Here is a 14,007-nt window from a genome sequence, read left to right as displayed (position 1 = left end):
GATTGAGAATTAAAAAAATAAAAAAGGATAAAATACATGCATACACGTACATACACAAATAGGTACAGGATTAATCAAGACCACCACTAGTTTACCGCCATAACAGCAGCTTCTTTATAAATACCGTACTGTTCTATTTTATGTAGAAATGTACAGATAGGGAAGATGATACAGAGAATTGCACATGAATACTGCACTGGGTGTCAGACATTGGTATTCATTTCCTATTGAAATATTTAGAAAAAAAATTGCTCAGATATGAAAAGGAGAAAAGAAACAGTAGTTCTTGAAACATTCTCAAGAATGTTCACGTAATAGGCGCTTCAAGGGTTATCCTTGTGAAGGCATCGAATTTGTTCATTAAGCAAGTCTCCTTGAAGAGCAAACTGAGAAAAAAATTCTTCTAGAGGGTATTTCAGAAGATGAGTAGGGCTCAGTTACCACTGTGCACAGGGAGGCTCCGGCTCTAGTGAAGAACATAGGTTATCTAATGAAAGACCCTCAACTTCAAAAGTTACTTCCCTTTCCTCGTAATGCTGTGCTTAACCAAATCTTTGTACACAAACTATTATTTCAACACAAAAAAATGAAAACACATAAAGGCAGGTTAAGAAGCAGGTTTTGCATGCAACACATGACTCAGTACCACTCCAGCGCTCTTAATCTGTAGAGGATACAGGTCTGTATCAGCTGACAGAGTTAATTTTCAAGATCTAAGGACTGAGGCTTTACCTCTGGAAGTACTAGTTCAGCTTTAGAAGGAGAAATAAAACTCATTTTTAACATCTGTTTTTCAAGCAGGACATATTCACTCAAGAAATAATAAAGATGTTGGTCTTTTTATTACTTCTAAAATCAAATATATAGTTGTTTAAATATATGCTTTATTTACAAAAGAGGGAAATCGGTATTAGCAAAGAGCAGAAGCTACCTTGAAATAAGCACAGTAAAGGTTAGCTGTTTAAAGACACAGTATATTTGGAAAATAAAAGTAATGAAATGATTCATCCCACTGACAAAGAATTGTACTTAGATGTGAAAATAAATTATTATGTGGGTTTTCTCAACACGTAGTATCTTTCTAGAAGATTGCAACATGCAGTAAGTTCAACATTTCCCTTTAAAGAAAGGATAGAAATAAACCTCCTGGCTTTGAGAAGGTGGACTGAGATGAAGAGAGTTTTGTGCCTATGTCTGGTTTAATTCCACCTAATTTTAGGTACTGAAATTCCCAAGTATGGTACACAATTGCCTTAGGATCCTCATCTAACATCAAACAAGCCTAGATGGTAATTCAGATCTTAATGGACTTCTGGAGGTGCTTCACCCCTCTCCTTTGATAACGCAAGGAAGAGTAGGCTGCTAACATACACATCTAAACTAGGTGAGTAACATTAGGTTTATGATATGCACCTGAAACAGTATCACATGGATAATTATTGAATGATTTCATTCCCCAGGGTTAATACATTTTTTTAAAAGACCATATAACCTTTTCTTGACCTGATAAGAATCTCTTTTCCTCTCCTGCCCTCTTTTTCAGATGAGAGTGTTAATAATTCAAATATTTAGTTTGACAATTAAAATTTTCATCTAGCAAAATCAGTAAATACTACTTATCCAAACTGTTTAAAATCCTAGACATTAAATTGATGAATTAAAATTTAATTCACTTTTTACAAAGATACATTACTAATAATTGCCAACATTGAAGTATCCTTTATTTGTATTATTGCAGTATTAACCAAAACAGGTGTAAATATACCACAAGGAGTATAAACTGTACTAACTTAGCAAGAACATTTATCTTGCGATGTTACTTGAAAGTTGCACAACTCTATTTTGCACATTATTATACATGCAGTATTTTTGCCTCTGGACAAGTTAAACTGCAATTCTTCTGATTTTTATAATTAGAATATTAAATTGAGTCAGCACTCTGAAGCCACACATTTTTTATTTCACAGCTAATAGGAAACAAAACAAAACAGTATGGGAAAGCTGTGAGAAATGAATATATTTTCTCAGGCAGATAACAGTAATAAACATTCTAACGCCTGCTTGAGCTGACTTCAGTAATTTGTCTTTTTTTCTTTACAAATGTACCTACACAGATAAACTATAGTCAGGAATGACAGAGCATGCTAATAACTATATGCATTTTTGCCACAGAGAAAATAAGGTGTTTATTGTAAAGAAGTAATTTCACTCCACATAAGCATCATCTAATAATAAAAAAAAAAAATAAAAAAAAAAAAATCTGTTTTTCTTTAGACCCAAACATACTCAGAAGTACACTGGCACAATGTCCTATAAAAACAATCTTATAAGGAGGTGCATTTTTCAGAATCATAGTTTAGATACACATTGTTCTAATTTCATGCATGCAAGGATTTTCACTGAAGACACAAATGAAATTTTTATTCCATGGAAACACCTCTCAAGTATCTAGAGCACCTCAACATTGAAATCACTGTAATTTGAATTAAAATCACTAAATACTCGTCTTTGCAACAAGTTATTGCAAATACACAGCTGTAGAAGAAAAGAAAAGCAACTGCTTCAAGTACTTTATCTTCTTTCTAGATAGAAAAGTTAACTTTTTTGTTCTATTACCTTTTTCATGAAGCTCACGTCTTGCCTTGAAATTTTGTCTCGTTTTATCTTTAGATCAGAAACATCTGGTATTATTCTACAAAGGAAACAAAAATGTTGTTTTAGCAAAAAGAAGTTGAAAGGGAAGAGGATGTGAAATATATGAACTATTCAAACAAATCTTGAAGGAATTTCCATTTTAATTATATCCTTGTTTAATAATTACATTCAAATTTCAGTTGAAGAGGGAGAACCATAAACAGAATTATGACAACCACTTTTTTTTTTTCTCTACATAAAATACCATATTCTGTCTTCCGCAGTTAAACTAGCAGATATTTGGAATGGTCATTTAAGGTATCATGCACTGAGGCTTACCTGTAAAACTCTTGTCATCAATAAATGACACTGAGAACCATGCATTTATCAGAACAGGACATTAATATTTCACATTAGGAAAAACATTTTAAAATCATCAGTACTTATCATTCAGGTATTAAACTAGAATTTCAAGTAGGCCAAAGCAAACAAAAAGAATTACCGTATCCCTCTGAGCTTTGCTCTGTTGTCATGCCGATCAATGAGATTATGTAGTATTTCCAAGACCAGCTGCCTTAGCTCAGAGTCTTCCATGAGTGAAGGAGACAATAATGGATCCAGAAATGGGGGAGGAAGTGCATTAGTTATCGTGGTTGCTTTGTATCCTGAAGTTACCTGTTCATTGTTGGAAGTAAAATTAGTGTGTTATTATTGCTTTGTAAGAATTACTTGCAGCTGTCACTCACTTTTTAGTGTGCTTGCTTTGGCATCTGAAAGGTGGATTCAAATAGAAGTAGTGTATTAGTTTTGAAAATTCCTAACCTCACTATAAATTTGGAAGGACTTTAATATTCACATTCAAATGAACTCCCTCATCTGTTTTAAAGTGGTATTTCTCAGGATCCCTCCTCTACCAACACACCCGAAAGAAAAAATAAAGGTACCATTTATGATTTTTTTTTTTTTTTTAAATGGCCTATGAAAAGTTGCAGGGCATAAAATTAACATGGTAATAATTCCAATAAAGACTTTTCCATTTCAGGCTCTGAGCTGCTCATATATGGTACTGAGTATGCTCATGTGAAGAAAAAGAGAGAAATCAGGGCCTATATGTACATCTTAAACATTCATGGATACTACTTTATCGCAAAACAAAAGCAAGCAGCAAACATCACTTTCTTAGAAATCTGGTACCATTTGTTTTGGTTTTTTGTTTTTTCTTTTTTTAAACTAATACTACTGCTGATTTGCCTCATTCAATTACTTTTATTTAAAGCAAACTCTGTAGGGACACAAGGAAAAGTTAACTTCAATCTGACAACTTAAATATTCATCAGTTGAACATTTACAGCAGTCAGAATTGTTTAAAAAGTTACTGTCCCTTAAAGTGGAGATTACCAGACTATTACAATCTCAGAAACAAAACAGAAACTGCCAAGCATATGGTGTTGAGGATGAGGGGAAGAAAATAATACAAAACTTAATTATAATAAAAGCAATCATATGTTTATCTAAGACTTTGCATAATAATTGTATCTTCATTATGCATACTTCATACCATTACAGCTTTTACATGTGAATTGTGTTGTATGGGTTTTGGCTGGGATAGTTAATTTTCTTCATAATAGCATATATGGTGCCATGTTTTGGATTTGTAACCAAAACAGTGTTGATAATACAGGGATGTTTTGGTTATTGCTGAGCAGTGCTTACACAGAGACAAGGCCTTTTCTGCTTCTCACACTGCCCTGCCAGTGGGTAGGCTGGGGGTGCACAAGGATATGGGAGGGGATGTAACTGGGACAGCTGACCCCAACTGACCAAAGGGATATCCCACACCATTGGACATGGTGGGGAAGAGTGGCTGGAAAGCTGCCTGGCAGAGAAGGACCTGGGGGTGTTGGTTGACAGCTGCCTGAATATGAGCCAGCAGCGTGCCCAGGTGGCCAAGAAAGCCAATGGCATCCTGGCTTGTATCAAAAATAGTGTGGCCAGCAGGAGTAGGGAAGTGATCGTGCCCCTGTACTTGGCACTGGTGAGGCCGCACCTCGAATACTGTGTTCAGTTTTGGGCCCCTCATGACAAGAGAGACATTGAGGTGCTGGAGCGTGTCCAGAGAAGGGCAACAAAGCTGGTGAAGGGTCTGGAGCACAAGTCTTATGAGGAGCGGCTGAGGGAAGCCTCTTATGAGGAACTGGGGTTGTTTAGCCTGGAGAAAAGGAGGCTGAGGGGAGACCTTATCATTCTCTACAACTACCTGAAAGGAGGCTGTAGCGAGGTGAATGTTGGTCTCTTCTCCCAAATAAGAAGCGATAGGACAAGAGGAAATGGCTTCAAGTTGCGCCAGGGGAGGTTTAGATTTGGTATTAGGAAATCTGACTTCACAGAAAGGGTTATCAAGCATTGGAACAGGCTGCCCAGGGAAGTGGTTGAGTCGCCATCCCTGGAGGTATTTAAAGGACGTTTGGATGAGGTGCTTAGGGACATGGTGTAGTGGTGGTCTTGGTAGTGTTAGGTTTACGGTTGGACTCGATGATCTTAAAGGTCTTTTCCAACCTATATGATTCTGTGCTCAGCAATAAAACTGGGAGCAGTTTACTACGGCTGCCGTTGCTCAGGGACTGACTGGGCATCAGTTGGCTGATGGTGAGCAACTGGGTTTTGGGTGGGTTTTTTTGTTGTTTGTTTGGGTGGGGTTTTTTTTCTTTGTTTGTTTTTGTTTTATTTTTTATAATTTGTTTTTCTTTTTTCTTGGTTTTGTTTTAATTTGTTTCCTTTTTTTACTTACTAAACTGTCTTCAGCTCAACCCACTATTTCTCACTTCTACCTTTCTGATTCTCTCCCCGATTCCACTGGGGAAGAGTGAGCAAGTGATTGGGTGGTGCTTTGCTGCCTGCCGGGGTTAAACCACAACATCTGAGCAGGCACTCTTCCTACAGCATAACTGAATAGGTTAGAAGGAAACTGGCTGGCAGATGAGCATGAGGGTACATAAAGGTATCTAATCGTTTTGAAAATGGAAAATTACTAATATTACAAGCAGTAAGGCTGCAAATAAAGTGCATACTTTAAATCAAGTGCCAGGTTTTAATTACCTATACAACATTAAGCTGTTTGCCTGTGTCTATGCACGACAACAGACTAATTATGTTACAAAGTATTATTCTTTTGTAAAGAATACATGATGTACAATGCTCAGTTCAGTACACAGAACAGGAAGAGCTCAGTAGTTTCTAGTTCTTTACTATGTGTGCAGACTAAACTTTATATACCACAACAAAAGCTTTGCTCTGAACACAAATTTCTTCCCACATTTTTTCCACAATAGTTATCAATGTCTGAGTAATTCATTAAGCATCAAAACATTCAATTTCACATCTTTGTGTCATGACGGGATTTTACCTCCATATTCTAAAAGAGGATCCAAAACAAAATTCAGTGTCAAAAATATTAAATTCCTTCCACATGCACAATTTGAATCCCTTAAAGCATACTTACAGGCTATGCAGCACCCCAAATAATTAGATCAATTCTTACCGACTTCAGTGGAAATTTTTAAGACGGGTGAGATGAATATTGTCAGGAACAGTTTAGGCATAGCTGAGTCTATCTTTAATGAGGACAATGTGCAAAATGACCCCCTGAGGCCCTTTCTAACATGTTTTCTATCCTTAAATTGCAACTATGTATGCTTAGCTCTTCTGCAAGCCAGAATCCAGGATTTCGTATTCTGACAAGCAATGAACGGTTTAACTGATTTGCCTAACACCACACACAAATTTCATGTCAAAGCAGGGATAGAAACTCATTTTCCAGGAACGAATTCTACTGCTTTAGACATGAAATAATTCTTTATGCTATTTCCCCTACTTCAGTCACTAAACAATTTTCAGCTTCTGCAACAAAATAGGCCAGGATTCTTCAGGCAAGAGCCTCCTTTACTACCTACTTCTGATTCTCACCATCAGGATGTATTTCCAGAAACACTCTTTGAAGGTTTACAGCTGAAAAATGTATTTGTGATAAAAAAGTCAATTATACCTTACAAGAAACGTGGGAAATACTAGGAAGGAAAGAACAATAGTGCCTGAGGCTCTAAGAGCTTGGAGATAGGCATCCATTCCTACAGTTTTAAAAGTACTAGCCATTCTACTAACTACAGCTTTTCTGATGTCAGAGACAAAAGTGATTTCACTTTGATGTTGCCAGCATTGCTGGCAGAACTTGTCAACTCAACCTGCTCTATGATGTTCTTTTGGATCTGCATATCCAATTATAACTGATGTTCACTAAAATGCTCTAAGAGACGGAGGAATATTTCTTGAGCTGCTTGTAATGTAAGTTGGGAAAACGCTGCTACGGTTTTACTCAGTAGAACTACAGATCTATGTAATATGAAAGTATGTTTAATTTCATAATACAGAGTTGTAATACTGTACTTATATGTATAAACATATACATAAAGTGAAACATTGTGTGCTTATAATATACTGAACACAGAAGGCTTACCATAAGTAAAGATCTCAATAACATGATTTGAATCCTCCTAGTTCCCAAATCTCTACAATTGGAAAAAAGTTGAGAATTAGTTTCTTTGCGTATCTTCAAAACAATATTCTACTCCAGACATCATTCTAACAACTGAGTTTTGGCAAGTGAATACAGCAGTCTTGGAAGGGATGCTGGATGACCATAAATAAGGGGTAAATATCTCCAAATGAGGTGCAATAACTAACTGTTTTTGAAAGGGACATTTATAGGAAGGCTTAAAAAACTAAGCACATACAATTGAATAAACAGTAAATGATATATGTGAAGCAGACCTAAATCTTCACATTTCATTCAATAATCTCATTGTATCTGAAATGTTCAACTACTACATGCTTGACTTAGTTCACAAGCATCAGCACTCAGAATTTCTTCTGAATTACAATGTAATTGAGTCTTAAGAAACCAGGACACTTCTTGTTCAAGTCAGACCCCAAAACTTTGAGGCTGAAAAAAAAAGTTATCTGCAAAATCAGCAAGAAAAACTGAAAGAACCCTCAGTTTTCAGATCAGAGGAAGGTACATGGAACACCAATTAACCTGTTCTTCATCTGTTCTCATTTCTCATCTGCTGGTACTAAAAGAAGTTAAATACCTATTAGTATATAGTCATATATGCACTGTTCTTGCAAAATCTTACATGATAAAAGTGCATTCTTTCAAGAAAGTAAAAAAAGGTACAAACCCTTTTGTTCATCACATAGCGTAAAGAGCGAGCAAGCCTCTTCGCAAAAGTTGGCCCCTACATAACAGTGGAAACTTCCACCTTCACTGGCTATAATCCTGGCTATATCCAGTTGGCAGTATCATTCAAATGTCTTGTATAGCAAGACCAATTTTCAGGTAAGTAATGCAAGACTGTATCAGCAGTCAGAAAACCTGCTTTATTCAGAATGGCATATGGGCATCATACTAACATACTGCTCAGTCACATGTTTACAAAAAATCCCATAAAGGAAAACTGTAGAGTTAAAAAACAAATTAAAAAACCCCACACCAACTGGTAATCCAAGTACAGAATTCTAAATGGATCCATATTTCAAATACCTTCTTAACGAGTGCCTGGCACTGGCAGATTTCTATCTTCCATGGAGTAGTGTCCCATACTGCAGGGACACAATGCGATATGAAAAGCTACCAAGAAGCCAAGAGAATTACAATGATTTCCTACTTAAGCTAGCAGGGGATCAGACAAATGTGGTACAAAGTATCCATGCATACCTGGAAAGAATAACTGCAACCTTTTCAGTGACTTTCCCCATACTGAGGAAAAGCAGTCTTTAAACCTAATTACTCATGTTACAGGGAAAAATATTACTTCAGCGTACGGCAGCTTTTTAATTATGGATTTATTACAGGAGTCTGCCCACCTATAGCTTCTTTCTCTTTCTAAATAGATACGGAAAATCTAAACCAAAACAAATTCACTGGGATTTCTGCAGTTTATTTCTTAACCTGAAGTCAGCTTGTACAGAATGAAGAAAAAACAAAAACCATTTGTAAATTATACAGCTATTTGAAAAAAATGTAGTCGTAGTTCAATTTCCCTCATTCACAAAACACACATATAAGAAGTTTTGGAATTAACCACCATTAAGTAGATAATTTCAAAAACATTTGTACAGATGTGGAGAGAAGAAATGTTTTAGTGCAAAATAAGTTGCATTCCAATGATGTATTTTCTGTCAGTAATGTGCTTGAAGATTGATTTCATAATGCTGACACTGTGCTTGCCTTGATGCTGTATAGAATTTAATACAGCCCCTAATGAGTGACAATTTGCATTTCACTTTTCTTATTTTTTTTCACTTCTTAATTTATCAAGATTCTGAAATCTAAATTTTTAATTAGAAATTAAAAACAATGTAGGATGTACAAACCCAAGGTGACTGGCATCCAGGGATTGTGAAGTTGTCCCCAAAACAGGTACTTTTCCCATAATGAACATCATAATCTCTGATCTCTGGTAATCTGGGAGATTGCTTCCAAAAAATCCTAAATGAAAATTGAATGACGTCACAGAAAGAAAGAGATATAGGGCCCTTCTCTTTATACGAAAAGCCTTATAAATACAAGGAATACATTTACAAGGTCAAAATAGATGAAGAATAAAACTATGATTTCTTTTAGGGCATAATACTCACATGTTCATTTCTGCTGAACAGCTTTACAGAGTCTTTTCATGACACTCACTTTCTTCTTTGAATCCTAAAACTTTCTAATTTTACCCTCCTTTAAATATATCATTTAAAAGTTAAATATGTGTCATCTGTTAATCTGTAACTAGAGAGGAACCGGAAGTGTTTCTCCTGGAACACAGTGTTGTTATTTTCGTCTGTTCTTAAGTCACCATTAAATATTACAAGGTGTGTGAACAGAAATCTCAGCAGTACACAAGTATTACATGACCAATACTATACTTGGAGACTGCTGAGGTGAGCAGCTCCGGTGCCGGCACGATCAGCAGCAGAGTGCTCTAGTGCGGTGCACAGAGGGGTTCCTGAACCAGGGGAACCTCAGGGGAGCAGAGACCCCCACCAGGAGCAACAGCGGCCAAGCCCCCCCACACCTGTAAAAGAAGCCCCTGGGAAGTGCTAGTGACCAGGGTGTGGCGTGGCAGTTTGCATACAGGAAGGGTGCCGTAAATCTGCCAGCTCGACCAGGGAGCAACGGTATCTACCCAGCAGAAGGCCATTCCTCTCTAAACTCTGCACCCACCACAACTGATGCTGCTTTGTAGGCAGAGCTCCGATGGGAACACGCTGCCACCCAGGTGTCATCAGCATGTGCCCTGCTCTTATGCCAGTACAGGACAGCAGTCATGAGCAGACCTGTGGGAGATGCGCCCAGGCAGAGGAACTCCTCCGCTTAGTGGCAGAGCTCCGGGAGGAGGTGAGGAGGTTGAGGAGTATCAGGGAGTCTGAGGGGGAGATAGACTACTGGAACCACATCCTACCTACCCTGGGACAGGGCTGTCAGGCAGACAGGACACATGATATGTATGATTCTCTCCACCCAGCAGAACATGGTGACTTAAGGAATAGGGGGAAATGGTGACAAGTCCCTGCCCGGCACAGCAGGCGCATCTCCTCTGTGACTCCCCCACCTTCCCAGGTGCCCTTGCATAATAGGTACGAGGCTCTGCAAGTGGAAATAAACAATGACGAGGACGATGGTTCGTCTAGGTTGGAGGTGTCGCCAAGGTTAGGTTGGCCTACACCCTGCATCAAAACTGCTTCCATAAAGAAAGAAAGATGGGTCATTGTCATAGGAGACTCTTCTGAGGGGAACAGAAGGCCCAATATGCTGACCTGACCACTTCTTAGGGAAGTTTGCTGCTTCCCTTGGGCCCGAGTTAAAAATGTGACGAGAAGACTTCCTACCATGGTACGGCTCTCGGACTATTACCCATTATTGCTTTTTCATGTAGGCAGCGATGAAACTGCAATAAGAAGTCCAAGGGCGATCAAGAGAGACTTCAGGGCTTTGGGACAGCTGGTTAAGGGATCAGGAGCACAAGTAGAGTTCTCCTCTATCCTTCCAGTTGCAGGGAAGAAACAGGAAGAGCCAGCAGATCAATACCTGGCTCCATGACTGGTGTCACCGGCAGAATTTGGGGTTTTTTGATCATGGGTTGGTCTACACAACACCAGGCCTGCTGGCGACAGACAGGGTACACCTGTCTCAAAGAGGGAAAAGGATCTTTGTGCAGGACTTATCAGGGCTCTTTGAAAGAGCTTTAAACTAGATTTGAAGGGGGAAAGGGGTAAAACCAAGCTTGCTAGCGATAAGCCTGGGGGCAGCACACCAGTGCTTGAGGGACAGTGTGCTAGCGAGGTCCTTCAGTCTGCTCCACGATCTGCTGAGTACACTGGAGCACATTTGAAATGTCCCTGTACTAATGCGCACAGCATGAGGAATAAACAAGAGGAGGTAGAAGCTTTGCCCCAGTCCCAGAGCTACATCATCACTGGCACAAGCAAAACCTGGTGGGATGAGTCCCGTGACTGGTGTGCCATGATGGACAGTTATAGGCTTTTCAGGAGGGAGAGGCAGGGCAGGCAAGGTGAGGGGGGTGATGCTGTATGTAAGGGAGGGGTTGGATTGTATGGCGCTTGCAGTTGGCAACAACACGGTTGAGAGCCTCTGGGTAAGGTTGAAAGGGAAAGCAAATAAAGCAGATGATGTTGTGGGAGTCTACTATCGACCATCCAGCCAGGACGACGACACCAATGAATTGTTCTACAAGGAATTAAGGGATACCTCTAGATCAACTGCTCTTGTCTTTATGGGGTATTTTAACTTCCCAGACATCAACTGGGAATATCATACAGTGGACACAAACAGGTCCAGGAAATTTCTGAAGCATGTTGAAGATGACTTCTTGGCGCAGGTACTAAAAGAGCTGACTACGAAAAGTGCCCTCCTAGATTTGTTGTTTGTAAACAGAGAAGGACTCATGAGTGAAGTGGTGATTGGTGGCTGTCTTGGTCACAGTGATCATGAAGTAGTTGAGCTTCAAATTGTTGGAGATAGGAGAAAAACTGCCAGCAAAACTTCGACCCTGTATATGGGGAGAGCAGACTTTGGGCTGCTGAAGGAGCTAGTTAGTAAGGTCCCCTGGGAATCTGCTTTTAAGGTATTGGTCCATGAATGCTGGTCATTTTTTAAGAGCCATCTCTTAACAGCACAGGAGCAGGCAATTTCAAAGCATTGGAAGTCAAGCAAGCGGGGCAGAAGGCTGGCTTGGCTGAGCAGGGACCTTCTTCTAGAACTTAGGCAGAAAAGGAAAGTGTACGGACATTCAAAGAAAGGACAGGCAACATGGGAGGACCACAGAGATGCTGTTAACCACTGTAGGGAGAAAATTCGTGCGGCCAAAGCTCGATTAGAGTTCAAGCTGGCCAGCACTGTGAAGGACAACAAAAAGGGCTTTTTTAAATACGTTAACAGCAAAAGAAGGATCCACAATAACATTGGTCCATTGCTTGATGAGGTCGGTCACCTCACAAAAAGGGATGCAGACAAAACAGAGACATTTAATGCCTTCTTCACCTCTGTCTTCAACACCGATGATGAGCCCTGGGACCCCTGGAGCCCTGTGTTGGAAGAGCATGACTGGGGGAATGACAAACTCCTGGCTGACTCTGAACTTGTTTGGGACATGCTGCTCCAGCTGGATGCACACATCTATGGGGCCAAATGGGATTTGTCCCAGGGTACTGAAAGAGCTGGCTGATGTCATCACAGGACCTCTCTCCATTATTTTTCAATGGTCTTGGGAGTCTGGAGAGGTCTCAGTCAACTGGAAGCTGGCAAATGTTGTCCCAGTTTTCAAGAAGGGTAAGAAGGAAGACCCTGGTAATTACAGACCCAGTCAGTCTCACTTCAGCGCCTGGTAAAATTATGGAGAAGGTTGTTCAGGGAGCTACTGAAAAATACGTGAGACAATGCAGCCATTGGTCATAGCCAGAACGAGTTCACAAGGGGAAAGTCCTGCTTAACCAACTTGATTTGCTGTTATGACAAGGTCACCCAACTAGTTAACTAAGGGAAACTAGTAGATATGGTAGTTTTGGATTTTAGCAAAGCTTTTAGTACTGTCTCTCACAGTACCCTTCTGGACAAAATGTCCAGCACACAGCTAGACAAGTCCATAATACTTTGGGTGAGCAATTGGCTGATGGGTCAAGCTAAAGAGTTACAGTAAATGGGTTACATCAGGCTGGTGGCCAGTCACCAGTGGGGGTTCCCCAGGGCTCGATTTTAGGGCCAGCACTCTTTCATGTTTTTATAAACGAACTGGACACAGGAATCAAAAGTACATTAGGTAAGTTTGCTGATAATACTTAAACTAGGAGGAGCTGTGGACTCCCTCAAGAGTAGAGAGGCCTTACAGGGAGATCTGGATAGACTAGAGAGCTGGGCAATCACCAACCGTATGACATTTAACAAGAGCAAGTGCAGGATTCTCCACCTGGGATGGGGTAATCCTGGTTATATGTACAAACTGGGGGACGAGAGGCTGGAGAGCAGCCCCATGGAAAGAGATCTGGGGGTTTGGGTTGATGGCGAGTTGAATATCAGTCAACAGTATGCCCTGAGTCAACAGTATGGCCAAAAGGGCCAACTGTGTCCTGGGTGTATTAAGTACAGCATAGCTAGCCAGTCGAGGGAGGGGATTGTCCCACTCTACCCTGCACCGGTGTGGCCCACCTTGAGTGCTGTGTGCAGTTTTGGGCGCCTCAATATAAGGACATCAAACTATTAAGAGTGTGTCCAGAGGAGGTTGACCAAGATGGTGAAAGGCCTAGAGGGTAAGACTTATGAGCAGCAGCGGAGGTCACTTGGTGTGTTCAGCTTGGAGAAGAGAAGGCTGAGGGGTGACTCCATCACAGTCTACAACTTCCTCAAGGGGGGCAGCGGAGGGGGAGATGCCAATCTCCTCTCTCTGGTGACCAGCAATAGGACACGAGGAAATGGAACAAAACTGCGTCAGGGGAAGTTCAGATTGGACATTAGGAAAAGGTTCTTCACTGAGAGGGTGGCTGGTCACTGGAACAGGCTCCCCAGGGAAGTGGTCACGGCACCAAGCCTGTCAGAGTTCAAAGAGCATCTAGACGACGCTCTTAGTCATATGGTTTAGTTTTAGGTAGTCCTGCCAAGGAGCAGGGAGTTGGACTTGATGATCCTTATGGGTCCCTTCCAACTTGAGATCATCTGGTCTATTCTACTGATGTCCAATAGTATAAATGTAACTTTGATAGAAAGAAGCTTTACTGTAAAAGGTTGGGTTGTGGGTTTTGGGGGATTTTTTTTTTTTT

General features: G+C 40.2%; 1 protein-coding gene across 8 annotated transcripts in view; it reads right to left on the bottom strand.

Annotated features, from left to right (window-relative positions):
• The window catches only part of EFR3A (EFR3 homolog A), a 91,716-nt gene that overhangs the window by 18,607 nt on the left and 59,102 nt on the right, over positions 1-14,007 (bottom strand). For all 8 annotated transcript variants that reach the window (XM_075495282.1, XM_075495278.1, XM_075495275.1 and 5 more), the window contains 4 exons: positions 9,064-9,178; positions 7,145-7,196; positions 3,137-3,309; positions 2,617-2,692 (listed from right to left, as the gene is read on the bottom strand). In XM_075495282.1, the coding sequence (XP_075351397.1) occupies positions 2,617-2,692; positions 3,137-3,309; positions 7,145-7,196; positions 9,064-9,178 (416 nt within the window). The remainder of the gene's footprint in view (positions 1-2,616; positions 2,693-3,136; positions 3,310-7,144; positions 7,197-9,063; positions 9,179-14,007) is intronic.

Source organism: Mycteria americana, chromosome 2 (genome assembly GCF_035582795.1).
Source record: "Mycteria americana isolate JAX WOST 10 ecotype Jacksonville Zoo and Gardens chromosome 2, USCA_MyAme_1.0, whole genome shotgun sequence".
Taxonomy (NCBI): Eukaryota; Metazoa; Chordata; class Aves; order Ciconiiformes; family Ciconiidae; genus Mycteria; species Mycteria americana.
Note: the sequence above shows the minus strand (reverse complement) of the source record. Positions and strands in the feature narration are given on the sequence as shown.